The sequence below is a fragment of the Lagenorhynchus albirostris genome, chromosome 18 (genome assembly GCF_949774975.1).
Source record: "Lagenorhynchus albirostris chromosome 18, mLagAlb1.1, whole genome shotgun sequence".
Classification (NCBI taxonomy): domain Eukaryota; kingdom Metazoa; phylum Chordata; class Mammalia; order Artiodactyla; family Delphinidae; genus Lagenorhynchus; species Lagenorhynchus albirostris.
The window spans coordinates 68,260,354-68,284,000 of NC_083112.1; the positions used below are offsets into that span (position 1 = coordinate 68,260,354).

Consider the following 23,647-nt stretch of genomic DNA (forward strand, 5'->3'; position numbering starts at 1 on the left):
GGTCTTCGTTGCTGCTCAGGCTTTCTCTAGTTGCGGCGAGCAGGGCTACTCTTTGTTGTGGTGCGCGGGCTTCTCATTGAGGTGCCTTCCCTTGTTATGGAGCACGGGCTCTAGGCGCGCGGACTTCAGTAGTTGTGGCACGTGGGCTCTAGAGCGCAGGCTCAGTAGTTGTGGCTCGCGGGCTCTAGAGCGCAGGCTCAGTAGTTGCAGCGCACGGGCTTAGTTGCTCCGCGGCATGTGGGATCTTCCCTGACCAGGGCTCGAACCCATGTCCCCTGCACAGGCAGGCGGATTCTTAACCACTGCGCCACCAGAGAAGTCCTATTTTTAATTTTTTGAGGAACTGCCATGCTATTTTCTATAGCGGCTGCACCATTTTACATTCCCACCAACAGTGCACAAGGGTTCCAATTTCTCCACATCCTCTCCAACCCTTGTTTTTTTCTGTTTTTCTGACAGTAGCCATCCTAATGGGTGTTAAGTGGTGTCTCGTAGTTTTGACTTGCATTTCCCTAATGATTAATGATACTGAACATCTTTTCATGTGCTCATTGTCCATTTTTATATCTTCTTAGGAGAAATGTCTGTTCAAGTCCTCTGCCCATTTTTGAATTGTGGTGTTTGTTTTTTTGGTGCTGAGTTTTAGAAGTTCTATATATGTTCTGAATATATTCCTTTATCAGACATATGATTTGCAAATATTTTCTCCCATTCTGTGGGTTGCCTTTTTACTCTGTTGAAAGTATCTTTTGATGCACAACATTTTAAATTTTTCATGAAGTTCAATTTATTTTTTCTTTTGTTACCAGTGCTTTTGGTGTTATTGATGAATGAAATTTTAACCAGTTAACTCATGGTATGTTCAATATTGCTGTAGATTTTCTTTTTTCAAAAACAGGCAAACCAAGGGGCTTCCCTGGTGGTCCAGTGGTTAAAACTCTGTGCTTCCATTGCAGGGGGGCGTGGGTTCAATCCCTGGTCTGAGAACTAAGATCCTGCATGCCACACATGGTGCAGCCAAAAAAAAAAAAAAAAAAAGGTTAAAAAAAAACAGGCAAACCAAGATTTTTGGGGGTTAGAAAACTCAACACTACCATCTTACCTAAAGAAACACTACCAGGTTGTAATAATCAGTGAGAATTTGGCTTTTTTTCTAATGCAGTAACTACAGCAGTCTCTGTGATTATAATACATTTTATACATTTGTAAGAAAAATACAGTAATTTTCTAATGATGACTTTGTCACAAGCACTTCTGTTTTTTAATATTAGTGTATAAAAAGAACTTATATGAAAAGGGAGATCCTTAAATGGAACAATACATCAGAACTTTTTATTTTAAACCAAACAATCTCAAAATTTTCAAAAAAAATAATTTTATATAGATGACAATATCAGGGCCTTTTGCCCATTCCAATCCATGCTTATGACATCATTTTATGAGTCAGATGAAATCAAAGTGAGGTGAGATGGACAAATTCAGAAAAGACAGAATTCACTAGTGTTTTTGAGTATTGGCATGGCAATTTGCCTTTTGTAGGATGAAAATAGTAATTGCTCATTTTTAAAAATCACAGAGGTTATGCATCTCCCCAGAGCCTAGAAAATATTCCGTACTTCTTAACTCCCAAGTCTTGTTTCGGCCGCACAGCTTTCCCACTGCTCCTGTTGCATTCAGGGTCGTCTAGGCGACTTCATCTGAAAACATTATATGTTATTAACATACAGGGTTTCGGGGTGGAGGTGGAAGAAGAGGAAGGTGTTAATTCAGATGTTATGAAACTGTAATAATGCTATTATTTAAGACACTTATTTGGGTATGTTTATACTTTGTAGTTTTATAAATAAGCCCAAGGGGCTCCTCCTGGTTGTCACAATCCTCCTTGAATCTCGTATCCTGTCTGTCTCTTCCTGTCCGACAGTAGAATTGATGTCGCTCTAATCCCTGGAAGTTTGGAACTAATGAACTGACTGCTGAGCTGCTGCCACGGAGCTTGGTCCCAAACTATACTGTACTTCACACTCGATTTATTCTCCAGATGGCGAGACTGTGCCGCCCCGCCGCGAGGGACCACCTCTTCCACTGGAGTGTAAAAGTGGACGGATGTTGTTTTCTTTGCAGATTTGATCATTCTGAGCTAGAAACTTGCAAGGCTGATTAGTTATTAGCTTTAATGGGTGCCAATTGAACCAACGGCACGCATATTTTCTCCTTTAATTTCAGAGTCTGCAGGTCTCGGTGATGGTTGATTTATCCGCTTTCTTACGTCAGCAGAGCATGTCTCTTCCCCAGGTGATAAGAATCCGGTCTCTGAAATCATAGCACGCCTTGGTTCCTGGCCCAGAGTCACATAATACGGTGGCTTATGTATAAGGACAAGTTTATTAGCCACCGGTCCACTGCACTGAGCAGCCCATGGCACGAAGTATCAGTTGAATGTGGGAACTTTGGTAATACCACCTTTTAGGACCAGGGCCTGTGAAGAGTCTGACCTGTGCCAACTTTCTTTGTGGCCTTTGCAGAGCCCACCTCTGGAATCAAACATGCTACAAACACACAAAGGTAATTAGTCTCTGCAAAAATCTCATGTAACTGTTGAGGAAGGCCTTACATTCATTATTCCCTCTTTTCAGGTTGTCAGATTTTAGGAGGACAAGTTCATCCTACACTGAGAAATGCTTACCAAGGCTGTCCTGCAGTGTTAACACATTTAGAGTGCAGTTCCTTCTAAACTCCATTTTGAACAACCTGTTTTGCTTCCAGAATGTAAGACCACCCCACCCCCAAAAAACAGTTGTTTTTGAGTGGCCTCTTTTTGCCTTCATTTCCTTTTCCTTCTTTCTCCAGGGAGCATTTACCTCCCAATAATCTCAGCAGATCACCTGGATAGCCCTTCTGAGAAGGTGGTGTCTGCCAGGCCGAGTCTTACTAATCCCCCTAATGAGATGGCACTTGGAAGGATGGTCAGGGCCAAACAAGAGCCAAAGAAAAAGAGAATGAAAGTGTGACGGGAGCGAGGTGATGGAGATGAGAGAGATGTAAGAGACACGGTAGCAAGACGTAAGGCCTGTGATAGAGAGAGAACAGCATGAACAGAATTTCTTTCTTTTCACAACTGGTGGACTGTGGCTCTCTCTAGCTGAAGACCCAGAACTAAATTTAATTGTTCTTAGAAACTGCCTTCCTCTCACCCAACAGATGGCATGGGTGTGTTTGCTAGCATAGTAACATATTTCACCATTAAAATACCAAAAAGAAAAAAAAATCAACATGCTTGTTGGTTGGTGTAAATTCAGTGAAGTTGTTGGATATTTTGGGATACACAGCAGAGGGATGCACACTTCACTTATGTAAATTGTCACAAGCAACAGCCCGTTAATAAGGGTGTTGTATGGCAATATAACTCCAAAGCCATCATCTTTTTTTGGAAAGGTACAGAACGATGAAGTGGAAAGAGCTTGGTTTTAATTCTGAGCCAGAAAGAGGAAAAAAAGTCTAATAAAATGCTGAGTATTCACTGCTCATTATTACAGCATGAAAAGTACTAATCAGATTATGCCTAAAATTGGAATGGGGTACTTCATTTGCAGCCAATTTCACAAGGGCTGAATTTTACTAAGTAAACCGGAATGTGCTGAAACCATGGCAATCTGACTTTAGATAAAAATCACAAACAGGTTTAGAACATGAGCTTTGAACAAACAGTCCCCTTCGAATCCAAGTGACACAACTAAACAGCTTAGAGGTCAGATTTTGTTTGACACCAACATGAACAATTTAGGAAGCTGATGTTGCCAGGGATCCTGCGTCCTTGAGCGCACATGCAGATTAAACTAGAGGATGGAGGTGATGATTCAAATAACTCAAGTTTTTGGGGTTTTTTTTAATAAATTTATTTACTTATTTAATTATTCTTGGCTGCGTTGGGTCTTCGTTGCTGTGCGCGGGCTTTCTCTAGTTCCGGCGAGCAGGGGCTACTCTTTGTTGCAGCGCGCAGGCTTCTCATTGCGGTGACTTCTCTTGCTGTGGAGCTTGGGCTCTAGGCACGCGGGCTCAGTAGTTGTGGTTCGCGGACTTAGTTGCTCCACGGCATGTGGGATCTTCCCGGACCAGGGCTCGACCCCGTGTCCGCTGCATTGACAGGAGGATTCTTAACCACTGCGCCACCAGGAAAGTCCCTCAAATAACTCAAGTTTTAAAATGCACTTCAGCCCAAATGATCTAGTTAGTTCCCTTCCATTTCCCATACACTTTGTCCCAGCAGACCCTTTACAAGCCCGACCTGCCCTTGAAAGGAAACCTGGAAGTTGAAACTTTTCTGAGCTGAAGCCATCCCGGGTTTGTAGCTGTGCCAGGCTGCATGGAGCATAGCACATCTTGGGTTCTTTGAGGCTATGGATCTAGATACACACAGGAAGCATTTCTCTCGACAGCTGTTGATGGCCTTGGAACCATACTACTGAGTTGATGAGTTGACTTCTGACCTTCACCTTCAGGATCTTCCTATCCTGTGGCTGCAGCGAGAGGGCATGACAGAGCAAGTGGATGCATTTTATTGCTGTGGGACAGCCCACAGCAAGGTGTGGAACCAAGCCACTGTTGGCTGCATCCTTCCTCACTTTAGCTGGCATGAGCTCTCTCTTGCTTTTGTCTAAGCTTGGCATAATTATTGGCAGTCAGAGCTCAGTAAATCAGGACTCCACAGAGCTGTCTCAGACTGCTCCTATGTACTCTGCGTCCATCCGACTTGACAACTCTAAGCTGGTTTCCTCACACTGCTTAACTCAGACCACATTTGGAGGCCTTCCCTGCTTCTACCCGGTCATAGACCTACATCCGCCTGGTTTAAATCTACTGTCTTGGCTTGTCTCCTTGATTGGACTTCAACTCAATATTGGCTCAAATAATTATTTTTTCTCTCTGCTTTGGTTTATTATTTTCCTAGATAACAACTGCTATCCAAATGGCCATATATTGTTAAGACCTTTTTTTTCAAACTACATTCATCAACAGTGAGAAGCTTTAAAGTTTTATTAGTATCATAAAAACCCTTCCCAAATGAAACTACTTTTGATAAGTGTTCATTCTGACCATGAGAATTTGTTGAGGGCTGTTGGCAAGTTGGAGGAATTTGGTTTTGAAACTGAAATTGGCAGGAAGTAATGACCTCAAGGGCTTTCTTTCCCTTGATTCCTGCCCCCACACCCCAAGTGCACTCCTCTCTCCCCAACCCCTGTCCCCGCTTCATCACCCCAACGCAAAGCCAATAAATAACATGTTTGGTTTTATATAGTTTTTCTGGGGACAATTCAAATACTGAATCAGACTTTCAACCTTTCAGCTTTTCTTAACTGTGGAGCAAAGCCTGCCAAATCAAAGAAAAAAATGTATTTGTCCACCACTTCATGAAGGGATTTCTTGGTAATATTATTGCCTTCCATCTGAATAAGCTAGAGCTTTTTTGTAGTGTGAAGTGTCATTTTCCTGTGAGTGCCTTCTTAATTGAATGTTAAGATTCAACTCAGTTGCAAAAAAATTTTTAAGTGAATAAAAAAAGCATGACGCATGTGGAAAGAGAAAAACAAATCCTTATTTTTTTCCCTAATGTGAATATGCTGGCAGTCAAGACTACCATTAATCCATAAATTATCTAGTTTCTTGTATTTATTCAATGAGAAAATGCAGGTAGAGCACTTAGCACCATGCCTGGTGCTTAGTAAATGCTCAATAAATGTTACCTATTAGTTATTTTACCTTTCCAATGGGAAAGTAATGCTAATGCGCAAAATGAGAACACTATTTATTTATTTATAAATTTATTTTTGGCTGCGTTAGGTCTTCGTGGCTGCACACAGCCTTTCTCTAGTTGTGGCGAGCGGGGGCTACTCTTCGTTGCAGTGCACAGGCTTCTCTTGTTGCGGAGCACAGGCTCTAGGCGCACAGGCTTCAGTAGTTGTGGCTCACAGGCTCTAGAGTGCAGGCTCAGTAGTTGTGGCACACGGGCTTAGTGGCTCCGCGGCATGTGGGATCTTCCCGGACCAGGGATCAAACCCATGTCCCCTGCAGTGGCAGGCAGATTCTTAACCAGTGTGTTACCAGGGAAGTCCTGAGACCACTATTTAGAGTTTCACCAACGTGCATTACAATGGCTTTCATCTCTGCTATAGTCATCTCGAGTGAAGTCTGGAAATCAGTCACTTGCCCATCGGACTGGACAATTCATTTCAAATACCAGTTATTTGGTGGACATAGTAGACATCGTAATGGTGCTCAGACTCTCCATCCACATAAGAGTTTCACAGACAGTTTGATTGTGTTTCTTCTCAATGATAAATAAACTTAGGAGTTACATTTTATCTACACTCATAGGATGAAGCTCGATTGAGAATAGTAAAAACTCTTGAAGACTTTGATCTGGGCCCAACTGAAAAGTGTGTAAGAATCAACTCAGTGTCCAGTGGTCTGGCCGAAGAAGACCTGCAGGCCCTCCTGCAGTCCCGGGTCCTTCCTTCCAGCCTGATGCTCCCGAAGGTAGAAGATCCTGAAGAAATCCAGTGGGTGAGTAGCTCATGCTTTGCTTTAATTAAAGACTCAGGAGAGGCTAACAAGGAGTAGCAGAAAGGAAGGATTTGGGTGCTGCAGGTTTTGAAAATGCATACACAGAGCCGAGAGAAAGGGAACTGAGAAAAAGGAGCAGGTCCCAAAGACCATTTCCTGCACACAAGGAGAACCTGGCTTTGCCTAAGTGTTCACTGGAACAGCTCTGCACTTGAAATGATGCTTCTGCTGCCTTAACAGATCTGTGGTTTAGACAGAACAGCCTCCTCCAGAGCAGCCCCTGGAAACCAGCTTACCTGAGACTACACCCGGCCAGGCCCTAACCCTCCACCTGGAAGAGCAGTGATTTGCATACCTCTTAGGCAGATTCATTTGAAGTCATCAGAGACAGTGAAAGCACATTAGCTGCAAAGGAAAAAATGAACCTAGAGGAGAGGAAAAGGTCACTCCTTGGGGCAACTATAGGAAAAGACAGGAAGCTTTTAACTAGTGGTTTTAATTAGCACAGATATTATTTCCTGAACAGTTTTCTAGTTCATCCTTTTTAAATTGCTGACAGGTGTGTTTGTTTCATGACAGACTTTTCAGCCAATAAACCCTTGGCATGTCAAATTACTTAAGAAAACTTTGAAATGGGCCTAATTATACTATGATTGTTTTAATTGTTAAAGTGGGGTGGAGGTTGGAGGGTGAGGCTAGATTTTATTTAGGGGCTGCAGTGATTCTGCAGATCTCTGCCGAATACAGTACGGTTCCACTGTGCCACTCCTGAGAGGAGGGCCCGTGGCACCCAGGTGCTGGAAGCATGGTAAGGGCGTGTGGACAGTGGTGATTTTGATGCCACATCTAGGGTGATCCCTAAGTCTATATGGCTACAACTGTAGCAATACGCCGAGTTCTAGTTGTGGCACCCAAATACATTGCTCACCTCTTCCGTGTGTGTAGCTATGTTGGCTCTGTGCTTTCCAGTGCCATGGCTGCCTGCCACATGTGGCTAGGGAGCGCTTGAAATGTGGCCAGTCCAAATTGAGATGCGCTGTAAGATACACGGGACTTTGAAGACTTCATAGCACCCTCCCCCGAAAAAAGAAAGTAAATTATCTCAATAATTTTTATGTTGATTACATGTTGAAATGATAATATTTCAGATATATTGGGTTGAATAAACCTCTTATTAAAATTAAATTCACCATCTGTTTCATCTTACTCTTTTAATGTAGCTACTAGAAAGTTTAGAATTACACATGTAGCTACCATTATTTTTCTGTCCATCAGCTCTGCATTGGTGTCTTCCTGAAGACCTTCGTTCAAGGTCCCATATTTACTTTCAAAACTGGAGCTCTTCTCAGCAAGGTCACCCCTCAGGAGCTGGGAGATCCTAGTGATAGCAGGTTAATGTTCTCAAGAGTTCCTGCCCCATTCGAATGTGTCTTAAGTTGATTGAAATGGAATCTGAAGTCACTGTTCCCTTTTGGTTTCATAGTTAGTGCCTATTTATCACCGTTATTACCCCTCATTTGAGAGGGGAGTGCTCACCCCGGCCTTCAGCTAAGGCCTCTGTTCGCTGTTTTAAATCCTTGGATGTGAGGAACATACCGAAATCTAAATAGGATTTCTAGTTAACAGAAGTCTTTTGGGCTGTTTATTTTTTCCTCTCCGTTTGTATTTATGTGAAGCATAAAACCCAGAGCCTGATGCACAACTGAAAGATGGGCTTCCTTGTTTTCTTTTGTGTGAGAATCTCTTGCTGGCCTTTTGTCGCTAGTGTGGGTTCTTGTTTGACTGGCACGGCTTATTGGACTATAACAAGCGTGACTCGGCCTCCTTTGTCGTGGGACAATTCTCCCACAAATCCCGAACAGGGTGCATTCTTCCAACACACTATTGGGTGTGCACTGGAATTGAAAGAATTGCTGAGCCCTGCTACTTCATCTCCTCCCCAATCTCTTTGTGATTTTCCCCCTTCTTTTCCTCCCCCCACGCCCCCAGTCCCCTCCACCTCCCTGAAATGAACACTTTACCAGGCCGGAAACATTTAATCGTCTCCTTTTGAAAAAATTAATTGAAACTTCTCCACTAGTTACCTTTTGTGTTAGTACTTAATGCAATTTTTTAAGAAAGAAGGGGAGGAGGAGGAGGAGGATGGGCTAGAATGTTTAATTTTTAAATATGCCCCTATTGCCTTAAAAACAAAAGGCGTTAGAGATTTTTCACACTAGGAACAGGGATATTCCCTGTTGTAAAGGATATTGTAAAGGATTTACCTAGTTTTCAACTCTATAGTTTTTGGGGTTATAACCATTATCACAAAGAATGGGGCAAGTAACATTGCAAGTTTTCCTTTTTTTAACAAGAAAAACAAAATTCCTCCAGTGCACAGGTAACACCAAAATCACTAATATTTTACCACCCGTTTTCTAGCTTAAATGTGCCATAAATTAGGTTTTATTTTCATTTTTGTGGAATACTATACATTTTGTCCCCTGAAACTGTAGCCTTCTCTTCCTTCTTGCTATTTTGGTTGAGTTATTCCTTCCCTTGTAAAGTTGCTAAGGAGGCGATGATCATGGTGTTGAGGAAGGGAGGGGCAGCGGGAGCAACTGGGAATAATTCTTCATTACTGAAAGCTGTGATTTATTTTAGCCTAATTGTAAAGTTACTGCAAATCGCTCAAAAGCTTTTTAAAGATCCCAGTGATTAGATTTTTTTTGGTTGGGGAGGGAGGTGCTGCACGGGCAGTGGGGGGGGGCAGCTAAAAGGGGAAATAACACCTCTAATCCTGCTTCTGGTAAATAGGCTGCCAGCCTTTAAAATGAGTTTCCTTTCTATTAGTCAGAATATTATGCTAAGCCTTAAGCATTAGTTTTTTTATGTTGCCATAGCAGCCCTATTCCTGCAGGGTGGTGACCTGCGATGATTACAGTACAAAGCTTATAGGGTCTTGAAACCCCCTTTGAAGATGAAAAGTCTTTGATGGTTTATATTTATGCAAATCTCTTAGATATGATTTACCCAACTGAGACTGAATGGAGAGATGATTAAAATTCCCTTTTCCTTTGATATCCATTAATGGCTGAATATTCCTTAAATTTAAAATGGATATATATGTTTTTATCTTTATTTACAAAAATAGTTTTTTCGTACCTGTGTGTTTTTTTTTATCTCCCCACATCTTATTAGATCTAGATAGACATAATAGATTTACAATTTAGAGTGTGGTGGGTTTTTTTTTTTTTTCTCCTTTGAAAGGGGTGGGGGGGAGATCTGTGCAAGAGCTTTTGTATGTTTCCAGATGATAGATTTTGGAATTTGGGCTACCCCACTGGCAGCACAGAGCTAGCTGTGAACTGGTCTCATGGAAAAAATTGGCGAGCTTTGGTCTTCAAAGAATTAAACTTCCTTTTTAAGGTCTTCCTAGGTAAGCTAAAAAATTATGAAGAAAAACCTCCGAACAAAGGGTAGTGTTGCTATAATGAATAATATGGATTCCACGTAGAAGGCTTCTGAACAGTTACACCGATGTCTGTGCAGGGTCCGAAACAAAACCAGAATGGCAGGTAGAGCAAGCCTTCATTGTTTTAGGGGCCTGCCACATGCACTGAACGAAGGGAAGGCGAGAGGCCTTAAGTAAAAACCTTTTCAAGGAAAGCATTTAAACTTGAGAATCTCTCCTTCCACCTCTTAACTCCTAGGCCTCAAATTGCGCCTTCAGAAAAAAAAACAATTTTTAATGCTTGAGGTTTTACTATTTAGTTTGCTGGGAACTTCGTTACCTTTTCTCTTTGGTCTTTCCTCTGTTTTTTCAGTTTTTTTTTTTTTTTTTTTTTATTCTTTGTGTGGATGAAAGAGGCTGGGATATTACTTCCTCAGGTCAAAGACTTAAATACTACTTCTATTCTACAGTTCAATGATTGTACATTTTTTTTCCCCCACTAGTCACCTATGACACTTTTTATTCTAGTTTTCAGACAAATTTTCATTCTACTTACAAGGCCGAAAACTTGAACAACCTATGAATTTAATCCCTTTTGTGGAAACTGCAATGGGTTTGCTCAATTTTAAGGTAAGGAAACCATAATGTGGCTAGTAAGTTAGTATTTTATTTATTACCTAAAGAGAACTTTTGTTTTCAATTTTAACATCTACTTAAAATATTTTTCTAGAAAGATTTATAAGCAAAGTAAACCTTGAGCACCATTTATTATCTGTAATAACCAAAACCAGGCTGTGAGCATCTTAGAAAACAAAGAAATAGACGCAGTAGCAAGGAAAAACTTCCTCGTCCTAAATATTTAAATGAAATATTTATATATTCCTGGCATTAATTTTAATTAAATAATCACTAGATAAATTTTTGCTGTGAATTATTACATTTATCGAATAAACGTACATGAACATTTGTCACCCTTACGAATTAACTTTCAATTATTCTTTTGTAACAATTGCCTTTTATTGGGAAATTATCAGGCCTCTTTGTAGCAACATAATCTATAATGTCTAATACATAAGATTACTATTTTTGAGTTAGTATACACACTAATTTGTACTATATTATTTCAGTTTGCCACATTAGAACATAAAATATTTCCTAATATACATTCAGGAAGATTAGCTGAGCCAAGCATTTTCACCATTGTATGGCTGCATTAAACTATTTGCCTTAACGAATTCTTAGCTAGCTTGTTTCTTCCTCTTTATCAGTGGCCATTTAAATTGTTTTCCAAAATATGCCTCATGTTCCACCTGACCTGTGAACATCATCACTGTAGTACCCCATGACCAAGGGCAGGAGAGAAGAAATACCTAAAAACAAAAACAGATAGTTGAACTGTACTGGAGAGATAATATGTGAGCAAAGGCTCCGAGAGGAAACTTTGAGAGACCTACTGGCCTATGCAGGAGGGGCAGAGTGCAAATGTTTGGGGAGCTGCTTCAGGCCTCGTGATCAGCATGTTTACACCACTAAGCACAAATCCTTCCAGCCTGCCCTAGAATTCTGAGAATATAGTCAACGCGTATTTCTTAGATGCAACTAGATTCATACAGTGATTTCATTTTAAGCGCTGATTTGCCATTTTATTCATAATACACTTAGAAGCACTCACAGCCCCTGAAATTAATCAACAGTGTCCTCATCGGTTCCTCATGTCCTCCCCACCCACATATGTTAGCATGCTTTCTCTCCACCTTTGCAGCATCACAGTCCTGTCCAAGATGACTGTTATTCATCTTTAATTTCACAGAGAAATGTCCAAGTTGCTTATTCATACATCTTGGATGACTTACTGCATTTTTATTTTCCCCTCTGGAGTTGTAGATTTTTGTATTGTTTGTCTTTAATCCTGAGACCATTTACTGAGAAATCTTGATCCCAATGCAAATAATCCAATTAGTTTGATTTTTAAATTCTTTCCTTTTCTCCTGTGGTTTTATGTTTATTGTTGGAGGGTCTCTTAAAGCAAAAACAAATTTTGGAAGAACAGAAATAACTTACAGTCCAATCAAAATGAGTTAACTTGAAAGTTTCTCTAAAGATTGGATGAACTAAAACTTGAACATTATAAATGTATTAATATATACTACTAACTATATTAATATAATCCATTAAGCAAAGCAAATATATGCAACATACTTACTTTGGACAATATTAAATACCTTTTGAAAGGGGTGAATTGGGGCTGCATTTTCAGGACTGCTTTCAGCTAAACTGTGTTAAGAGGTGGACCTTTCTGTTACTGAAATATACCATGCTGCTTCTCTCTAATGGGTGCATTTCTGTGAGCTCTGGTTCTGTTCTGCTCTTTTACAGGCAGTGTGTGAAGAAGCACTAAAGAATGGGCCTCAAGTGGGTCTTTTTCTAGATGCAGTCGTTTTTGGAGGAGAAGACTTTCGCGCCAGCATAGGTGTCAAAGACATGTTTCTCTTCTCATTCTCTCTGTGCATATGTGTATATATTTTTTCTTTGCCCCTTCAAGAATGGGCATTTACATGACAATATATATTTGCCAACCATGACAATGGTTTTTCAGCTGAATGGGCAATACTTCCTGATAATTTAGGGCACCTCATAGCTGTCCTTCTTCCAGAACACTACATCATCACTTCCGTTCATTTATAAAATAACTAATAAAAAGCCTGTCATAGCCTCAGACATGTTCAGGCATATATGACGTCTACTGTGTTCATAATAACTACATTATGTGAACAGCCTTTCTGTTGCTTAAATGTGTTGTTTTCCCATCAGCCAGATGGCTATCTAGGCTTCTAACACAAATTTAAGGCAGTTTCACATTGCTTTGATGAATCATTTTCTACATTAAATGAAGTATGTAAAAATTTTAAATAGATCTTAAATTCCCCCTAAAATATATTTCAGAACCCCTTTATTATGAAATATTTATTGAGATAGTATGCTTGTTTTCACCGATCTTCCCCATCCCTTGGGCACTATGTCTTTGGTCTGGGTGCATGTATAACTAACTAGAGGCTGTGAGTGCATCTAGAAAAGAGGCCAAGGCCACAAAGTGTTTTCATAGCACCACTCCCAGTGACCTGAATGCAAGAGCTTTCCCTGAGCAGTGATATGGTCCAAATATAAACAGTGACAGTTACCCCACTCCTGGGGGAAAAAGAGGAACCAGTCTTTCCAGGAGACTTTTGTGTATCCAGCAGCTCAGTGGACACTTTCTGCCTCCCTCAAAATCAGCGTCCTTGCGTTGCCCCAAGTTCCCCTTCCACACCCTGAAGCTGCAGTATTTGGCTCAGAACCTGTTATGACATGGCATTACAACCACAGCACACGAATTCTGTGCTCAGTGACGGAAGTTAACTATTTCCACGCACAGCTGTTTGGCTACCTTTTATGGTGCTATCTTTGGACTGACACTTTCTGAGCAATGGCAAGAAGGAAAAAATACACCAGGAGTCCTTTGTGACCTATCAAGTCATTTGTGTCTAGCTCCTGAGATAGGGAAGGGGGCTTTTCTTAATGCACGTGCAAGTAACTACACGAAAAGATGCCTTGCAAGATAAAGAGACACATGTGAGATTTAACTCTGCCTCCACATAGCCCTCTCTTCATTTATATTTGAATCATAATTTCGCTAGGGAGAAATCCCCAGGAAAACAGAGATGTCTTTACAAACGGCGTTTTTATAATAGATATCTAGGTCCAGTTTCCAAAGTTAACGTCTCCTTTCTCGGTCAACGTTCTGTTTTCAGGTGCAACAAGTAGTAAGGAAACCCAAGATATTCTCTACGCCCGACAAAAGATTATTGTTGTAGCAAAGGCCTTTGGTCTGCAGGCCATAGACCTGGTGTACATCGACTTCCAGGATGGAGAGGGGCTTCTCAAGCAGTCGAGAGAAGGAGCTGCAATGGGATTTACTGGTATGATTCTTGATAATATCTTAGAAAGCAGTATCTAGATTAAGCAAACATTCCAGAAAAACAGAAATTTAACCAGGAACTGGTGTTTCTAATGTAGCCAGGTGTCTCATATACTTATTCCATTATTTGAAACATGAAAAAGCTATCCAGGACCAGAACCTGCCAAACAAATTATCATGTTTGTCTTTGGCTCCACAAGTCAAAAAATAAAGCACTTGTTTTAGTTTCTTCTAATATTACTTACCAGTTTTTTCTGTCCTCTTAAGTATTTTGTTGCAGTTTTTGCTGACACGAGGGGAGGGATGAGGCCATTTTAGAAGTGTTTTTGAGGGAACTGCCATAGAATTTGAGTTGATGGGGAGAAAAAAATTGCCTCAGATATTCAAAATATTAATTTATTTCTGAAAAAAATCTAGTGGTATCTTCTTTGTTGTTGTTTTTTTAAACTCATAACTAGCTTTTTATTCTTCTGGCACTTCAAGCCCCTCCTTACTCTCCCATCCCCCAGTAAGTGTCTGTGCACCTGGTGACACCTATGGGCATTGACTGGCACTAAGATCAGCGGGTCCTCGAAATCCTGTCCTGGAGAACAGGCAGATATCTGTTGATTGGTGTGCCCAGTCACTCAGATACCCAGGAGCCCAGGGAGCAACCGAAAATTGTATTTTTGCAACAGAAATCTATTTTTTGAAAAACCACAATACGATTCTATACACAAACACATGTCAGCAGTTGCATACACACACACACACACACACGTACACAACCATGGGTAAAAAACACCATAAGCTCTTTTATTCTTATTTGTTCTCCTGCTGCAAGTTCTAAGGATATCCTGATCAGAGATGCACCCAAAAAATAAGGAAAAGAGACAAGCATCCATGCTATTCCTTTTGTAAATATTTTTGAAATGTGTTCATTTAGAGGTTAATGAAAGAAACATTTCATAAAGTGACCTTCAATGTAAAAGATACCTTTGTGGATGTTAATTTAACCCAAAGTAAAATTGAAAGACTGTAGAAACCATTTTAGTGTTATAGTAGAATTAAATAATGCTCTGACCTTTGTGTTTGTGTCTTTAACATAAAGAGTTAAAATGTGATTCCCCCAATTTGTTAAATAAATAAATGTCTATTATAGAGAAATATTTCTCAATCATCTGAACTATTAATAAATGAATCCTCCCTACATTTAATAGTGACTGAGAAAGAAAGAGTCCCTCCACTGAATCCCTGGCGTTGTCCTTGTCTCTGTGCCTGTGACACCTGCCTCCTTCCAATGACCTGTTAGGATGTGGCCCAAATGGAAAAGTTGGAGAAAAACTCCATGAAATCTATCTAACAGACCCCGATGTTGTTGGTCTAAAATATGTGGCTTTGGCTGCCAAGAAGCCAGATGTTGCTCTGAAATGGGCACTAATACAATAAAAAATAGAAAACACTAAATTGATGGGGGCCTCTCTCACCATCACTCAGGATAACCTGGGTGTCCTCTGCTTCCTCTGGGGTAAATGTTTGCTCCAGAACTTATAAGGGAGTTTGAGAGTTTCTCCAAGAGACGGGACTGAATTAAATTGGTCCCTAATTCAATCGTAGAAGACAAGTTATTGCAAATCAGATTTAAATTTCTAGACTGTGCCCAACTCAGCATGAGGAGCTTACGGACTTGGCACTATTGTTTCTCAACAACAGGGAGTATTAAATCAGAAACAAAATGGAAGTGGGAGGGAGAGGGGAGAGGATGAGGAGGCACGGAGGGTACAGTGCCCGTTATATATTCAAGTGAACTAGTCAGTGAAGGAGGAAGCTAAACTTCAGAGCCATTTTGCAATTTTTAGAAAGAAGGTCTTTATTGTCCCAATTATATTTCTATACACCAAGAAAAGGTAATTAGTCTGATAATAAGATAGATTATTTGTAGTATTTTTAAACAATAAATGCTTTAATGAGTATTTTAGACCACTCACGATCTGCTTGTCCTAATTATTTGTCATTTAATTGCCATACTTGGGGCTTTGCGCAAGAAGGGAGAAAAGGAAGGAAAGAAGGAAGGAAAGAAAGGGGAAGGAAGGAAGGAGGGGAAGAAAGAAGGAGAGCTACACACCCTATCTGAAGCAAGTGGTTGAAAGTTTTAAAATTCAATAAAGTATTATGTTACCCATAACACTGATAAGGATCTGTGCTAATAAGGATTTTCTCGACTTTTAAAAATTAGATATTTTTTAATGAGTTGTAGGTTTTTTGAAACTTAGCCATGTAACAAACAGCTGGTTACAGTTTCTTTTCTGTATTCATTGTTTCATGAGGCCGCAATCCATGTAAATTGATTTTAAATCAATGCATTGGCTGTATAAATGACTATTAACTTTAGGAATTATTTTCATAAAAAGAAACCAAAAATAAATCTTAGAATAAAGCTTTAACAGCCTACTTAGTCATCACAGTTATTCTAGTACTACATGCTGAGAAGAAAGATTATAAATATGAAGCACTATAGGTTTTCTTCTTTTTTGCAGTCTTTTGTAGAAGACAAAAATGACACCATCATACAGTTACCTAAAAGATTTGACAGGTATTGATTTAAAGCACGATATATCAAGTGGTACTGTAAAAAGGATTTCATGGTCATAAATTTTAATGTCTTCCAATTTTGTACCCTCTCAGTAACTTGTCAATAACAGCTCTTCTGTATAAACTATTTGCTTTGTTCCCACATGGCATTAAAGTCTGATGTTCAGTTGTTGGGATATATAAGATTTGATGAAAGATAACTTCACATATGGAGGTTCATAAATTTCTAAAACCTAACACATATCTTAAAATTAGCCTCAGTACCAAAATATGGCTACTTAAAAGCCATCATTAGTTTCACAGCATTGTAAATAGTTTATGTTTGCTTCTCAATTTATAGTGTCTGTACCAAGAAGTTCCCATGAAATCTGGCTTTTTACACATCAGTGTAAATTATGTACATAAATTATAAAATTCAGGACTAACGATTAGTACAAAATGACTACCAGAACTGACATCCTTTATTAATAATATTGTAACAACTGTTAGATTGCTTAAATATAATTTCAATATCTACTATTGAAAAAAGTCTCATTTGTCATCATTGATGTTATTTGTTCCCAGAAATTATTCCTCAAATAATTTAAAGCATCTTTATTTATATAAGATTTTAATGTTTTATTAGTATGATGACAGATAATGAAATAGCAACATGAGGATGTTTTAATTATGCTACTGTAAAGAAAAGATATTGTTATATTTATTTACTTAAACTCTTTCATGAAATAGTAAAAAAATTTTTTTAGAAACATTGTTCTTTTTTCTATTTGACAGAATAATGACAGTAACAGGAATGCACCTTTAATAAAACATCAAGGATATAATTTGTACTGGCTATATGTTAAAGCAGCTATTTCAAAAGCAAAGCAAATTGATATGCCAACAAATATACTTAGCAGAGTAAATTATCATTAAGTGTACATTCATTTTTAAAGAAACAAATATGTCTGTAATTTTATCATATAATAAAATATAATCTCATCATTATTATAACATTAAAGTATGTTGCATTTTACCAATGACCTGATTAGATTCCACTCTTCCCTGATTGTTAAATTGTTTTTTTAATGACTACATGATTTCATAGAATCCTGTGACTCTTATCTTTGTATAATGTTTTAATTTAAGATTCCTTTTTAAAGCTTTTTTAAAACCGTTACTACAGAAATAAGATTTCTTCTGGGGTGTCTAAGCATCTGTATAAAGGAGAAATATCCAATCTTCATTCCATAAGCAAAAAGGGAAAATCTGAGGGGGTTTTTTTTGGTTAGAGAAACTTTATGTAATTTTTTATTTAAACATTTTTAAATGGAGTAATCTAGAGATCACAGTGTTCAAATCTGCCTTCTGTTTTACTATACTGAATAAAATTTTTTTCATTGAAATCCAATTTTCTATTAGTGGTTAGAAGGGATACACTAAATTCATCTAAAAGAAAGAAAATTGAATGTGTTATTGTAAGACACTATTGATATTAATATAGTTGTAATGTCTGCTTCTGTAAGCTTTATGAAAACCAACAGACCACTTTTAAAAGAAATCATGGAAGATGGGATAATGGTACAGAATAAGCAAAAGACAACTTGCAGAATTGGAAAGAATTAACATGTAATTTTTTTCTACTTTAACTCAAAATAATCACTTTAATTTGCAGACATTATCCTTTTAAAGTTCCAGCCAAGCAGTTATTCAACGAGCTGCCTGGTCAATCCACCTGTAACTAAAAATGAGAGATTATCTGCTCTAAGATGGCATTTCTATAGGATCGGAAACACAATTACTCCCATTGTTGTATTTGTTCTTATGGGGTATTCTGGAAAAGCCTGCCTGATTGTGTTATTTTCTTTTTAAAAAGTTCTAAAAATAATTAGTTATTTTACATACAGACTGTAAGGCATTCAGGAGACTGGCGTGGTTGAGACATTTTGTTTGAACATGTGTTTGTTGTTTTGTGTTTCCGGTGTTATTAATCTTTCTGTAGGTAAGCAGGTGATACACCCTAACCAAATTGCAGTGGTCCAGGAGCAGTTTTCTCCTTCCCCTGAAAAACTTAAGTGGGCTGAAGAACTGATTGCTGCCTTTAAAGAACATCAACAGTTAGGAAAGGTAAATGTTTTGTTAATGCCTTGAAACATTGGTGAATCTGGCGTTTAAGATACTGTGGGGAAGAATGAAAAAATATATACTGTTTGAGTGGTTTTTAAAAACTCGTATTTTGAGGAGGAGGATATGTGTGGGCTTAGGGGGGACAACATTTATCACTGAGAAATTCACCTAAGGTAAATTTGCCCTTCCACGTTCCTAAATATTTCACTCACTGGATCTCAAGTTTCTCAATTTATTCTTTTCATAAACTATATTGGCAGCCTTTGAGAAAATAGAAGTCTGTTTAGTTTTACTCTACAGACCCGATGCAGCATTCATATGAAAATAATTTTAGATCAGAATGAGAGCAAGTTGTAATGAAATAAACACAGTTTGATCAAATGGCTCTTTTGGAGAGAAGAAATAAATTTCAAGTTATTTTAATTTGGGAGAAAAAAGTACAAAAATCTCCGGTTTAGTCATTTAAGAGTGGGAGGTTGTATATGTGTTAGTACCAATTTCTGGACCTGAGATTTGGATAGAATAGAAAGCAAATTAACACTGGAGTATGGTTGTTCCTAATTTAGTGCATCATTGAGCCTCGCGTTTCCTGCTCTGTGGGTTTCTGCTATGTAAATATTGCAGTGGTGATGCACAATCTGTCTCCACTTTGTGCCAGTAACACTTAAATTAGGTGTCGCCTGAAGGAAGATTTTATGCTAGTTGCAGCATTGTCAGTTAATTATCTTAAAGGTTATTTGCAATAATACCGTTTGCCTCTTTTTAAGAGGATGGGGGGAAAGTTGCATTTATAAATCCATCCTAGAGGTTATATCTAAACCTGGCCTTGTTACTTACATAAGGAGTGAAGTTTTGATGCCTGTAATGCAAAAGTACTTAGGGGAGAAAGAATGTTGAAACATTATGAAGGTTCTAAATGTTAAACAGTACCCCCTACAAAAAAAAAAGAACAAAATTGGTTTTCAGTGGTGAACCGGTGACATCAGTGTGAGAAGTGTGGCTTACACTTTTCACTGGCAGTAAAAGCACCTAAAAATCCCAGGACTTTCGAAAGTAGGTAACAATATTAAGTGGGTCACTCCCTCCCTCTCATTACCTGCCTTCAGCTCCAACCATGCTCGCATGCTCACCCTCACACACATTCAGGCTCATCTTTGCACAAACTTGCACTTAAAATCAAAAGACGGAATGTATGACACTGGAGACATCCCATTTGGACTATACCAGTTTCAGGATAAACAGCAACCTTTCATTTCAAATCAGTAGTGACCATCAAAAAAAACATATTGCAGTGCATAAAAAGATTTTTTCAGTTGACATTATGTTTTATGTCCATTTCTATATCTTGATCCCAAAATCCAGATCCTCCATCAATAAATATAGGTATTTATCTAGAGAGAAGAGCCATATACTTTTACATTTATACATGCAAATAACTCCATCCACTCCCCTCTCCTGCATGCTTGCCTGTGCAGACACTCACTAAATGTTCTGTACCTCCGTGTGTGCCTTACGCCAGCTAAGGATATGTACCTGATAATACTTCCTACTGAAGTAAACTGAGGCAGGATGAGGACCATCAAAACGGCAGACCAAGTAGAGTTCCAGTCTGGGCTAACACTGCCTTCTTGAACTATCTACACTGGGTTTCACATTGGATAAAATCAAAGGGCGCCACTGGCATTATAAGCAGCTAGAGGTATGGAAGAAGTTACCTAAGTTTCAGTAGCCAGCAAAGAAAATTCAAACTAGAAACACACTCTTTTACCAGCATTTAAGTTCTTGAATGAGGGAAAAACAGCACTTTTCCATTATATCTTGAAAGTGCTATTCCCAGGGAAAATTGCCCTGAAGTGTCCTTGCCTTTTGATGATGGCAACTTAGATGTTAAATTCTGAACTTTTTTTTTTTTTTTTTAAATAAGAAATGCCCTCTTGTTGGGACATATGCTTTCACAACAGTGTGGTAGAATAGCTTTTCTTAACACAGAACCATAGAAATTAGAGCAGAAGGGAGACTAACTATTAGGTCATTTCTTCCCTGCCCCATTCGTGTAGGTTTGTTTCCTACAGCAAATTCTCCTGGTGCTTTGTCCAGCAAGGTTTAAATGATTCAAGTAATGGGGCTTCCAGTGGGGACATATGGTTGTTTTATCCAGTCCGCATGTTTCTTTCACCTTGCCTATAAATTGGCTGGTCACAAAAATTGGGTCTGCAGGTAGGTGACTCTGGGTCTTGAGGGGTCTTGGGGTTTAAATAATGTAGGTTCTGTTTTTAAAGATTTAGTATAAATAGGTCGCTCAGTTGTATAAAATATTGCTTCCAACAAACATCTAATCTGTTTTATTTCAAATGTGACTCACTGATGAAAACATAAACCCTCGGATACTTTGTCCAGAGCACAGGTGACTCTCTCAACAATGGGACACTGATGGTTTGTGTCCTAGTGAGATACTTATAAATTTCTAAAAGACCTTTTTTCGCCCTCTGATGAAAATTTCATTCAAGTAATGCTTTCAAGCAGAAATGACCCAAGAAGGCAAAATTATGTGTCATTGTTTTTCTCTACTTCCTGCTCCCATCTTAAATTATATTCTGCCCTAAGATGAAAGGTATAGCTGAAGTTCACAGTTAGTGCTGGGTCACTAACTATAGTATTTTCTATAGTGATAATAATATTATTATTCAGAAATTAAAGTTCTACCTTTTTTTTTCCTGTCCCCTCCAAATAACAAACTTCATGAGAATACTTAGATCACAAGTAGATAAATTATTGGGGTTTAGTCTTTAGTATCACGGGAATTTTTTTTGTTCTATATTAATTAAAAGTTTTAAGGAAATAAAGTTTGATGCCCTTAGTCTAATGTTGGCTAAAAAATACTTTACATTAAAAAATAATAAAAAATAACTATCTGCTCATATAATCTGTCTCTGTTTGGCAGGTAATGATACTTGTGACTGCTTTGTTTCAGGAAACTAAAGATATTTATTTTCAGGCTAAAAAATTTTGTCTGGCATGACAGTCCCCATCATAAGAATTAGGGCTATAGATTGATATTAGGGACTCATTAAAATCTGTTGGAAAAAGTTTAAACATTCCACATGCTCTATGCTCCTATTTTAATTCCCATAAGCTAAAATATTTCTACTTTAGCTGACACGAGTTGTGAGGTATATATCCACACTATTAATCACACTTGATTTTTTCTTTCATCCTTCCAGAAAAATATAATTTGAGATACAACCTGTATGTCATTAACTATCTTAGTCTCAAATTATTTGGTGAAATATTTTAGCCAGGATAAATCACTCCCATGTGATTTGTTTTAAATTTGTAAAGTATTTTCTTAAAAGTTAATTTCATTTTTGATGTCATTTTTTCGTAATAACAATGATTCCAATATTTGAAAATTCTCCATTCAGAACTGAATTTAGCATTGTTCAATTTAAAATATGATTTTAACACTTGTTTTGTTATCAACTAAGAACTGTATCTAGTATGAAATTGGATAATTGAAATCATCCCAAGCAAATAATTACTTACTATTAGATGATATCAGTAGAAACTGTAATTTGTATATAAGTAAATACATATACATACTTATACTATATATATATATATTCATATATGTATGCTACTATTTTTTCACATCTATATTATAAACTCAGTGCTAAATTCATCACTTCTTAGGCAAAAATGACAGCTAAAGGAAATAGTCAGTTGCTTTTTTAAAATGATTGATAATCCCAGGAAATCCTACATTAAGAATTTACCATTTCTTTTCAAATGGTGGCTCAAACAGAAAAATATGAAAAAATAGCAAAAGGTATTAAGAATAGCAACATGTATTACATGAGATTGATCTTTAAAGGTACTTTGCTAAAATATTCATATTTCTGCAGTGTCTGGCTACCAATATGAAGCTTTGCTTCATTTTCAGTATTCTAAGCACTCTATTCATAGTATATCTGTAAATGCTTTATTTGGTTTTGGAAGGATTTTGTTTAAATTTTTCAGTATTTTTTTGTTCATTATAGATTCGCAAGCTGGGTAAAAAACCGAGGAAGGGAAAGTGTCCACCTTTAAAATCTAGGTTCCACTAGTAATTATAAGGTCAAAAGTAAGGTCACTAGCTGACATAACAACTATAAACAACACACATAACTGATACATCCTAACTTCACTCGAGAGAGCAATAATGCAGATTAACATGTTTACATTAATAAGCAAATCCTCTATAGGAATATAAATTGGGAACTTTTAATAAAGAAAGAAAAAAGAAAAAGGTTTTTTCCCTCATGTAAATCTTTTCGTCTAGAAAATTACAAAGAATAATTCCCCCTCCCCAATATTGAAAGCAAATTATTTTCATAGGTATCTGATTACGGCTCAGACACCTTTCGTTTGTGTTTCCAAATGCAGGGCTTTACAAAAGAAATACTGTTTGGTCCAGATGGCCTTCTAGAAGGCTCCCTGAGAGAACTCAGAAGTCTCTCTAGCCAAAAATATTGTTTCCGCTTATTCAAGTGCCAGAAATCCCACTGCCACTCTTTCACGCAGATCAAATAAACCATCCAAAGATTTGGTTGTTGTCTTTGTCAAAGGAAGGGGTTGATTCCACTAATAGACAACAGTGTGCCCTCCCACACTCATGCATCCCACTGCCCACAGCCTTGCCCCCTTTATTTGTAAGCAGAAATGCTAAAATCAGAACTGAGTGATTGCCAGTGAAAATGAAAGAGGAAGGGACATCACTCTATTTTTAAGATGCTTAGTTATTGCATTTCTCCATTTATTTCCTTGTTCATTGAAAATCTTCAGAACTATATCGCATAATTTTGACTTTAAAAAGTCAAGTTCTTAGAAAATTTGAGAGTCTGCCAATGGTGACTTTAAGGTTGATTTGATTAACAACAAATTGCAGATTTCTAAACGTTTAAAGCAAGGCAGTACAGTTTTACTGCTGATCATATCCTATTTCACATAGGCTTAGTGGCAAGTGGCTGATTTAGTGTTAGAGGATA

The 23,647-nt window shown here is 38.1% G+C and overlaps 1 protein-coding gene across 3 annotated transcripts in view; it reads left to right on the forward strand.

Moving 5' to 3' along the window:
• The window catches only part of CLYBL (citramalyl-CoA lyase), a 239,581-nt gene that overhangs the window by 205,651 nt on the left and 10,283 nt on the right, over positions 1-23,647 (forward strand). For 2 of the 3 annotated variants that reach the window (XM_060129002.1, XM_060129001.1), the window contains exons 3-7: positions 6,370-6,558; positions 10,520-10,621; positions 12,368-12,461; positions 13,780-13,947; positions 18,499-18,623. In XM_060129002.1, the coding sequence (XP_059984985.1) occupies positions 6,370-6,558; positions 10,520-10,621; positions 12,368-12,461; positions 13,780-13,947; positions 18,499-18,623 (678 nt within the window). The remainder of the gene's footprint in view (positions 1-6,369; positions 6,559-10,519; positions 10,622-12,367; positions 12,462-13,779; positions 13,948-18,498; positions 18,624-23,647) is intronic. The other variant, XM_060129003.1, reaches the window with a different exon arrangement.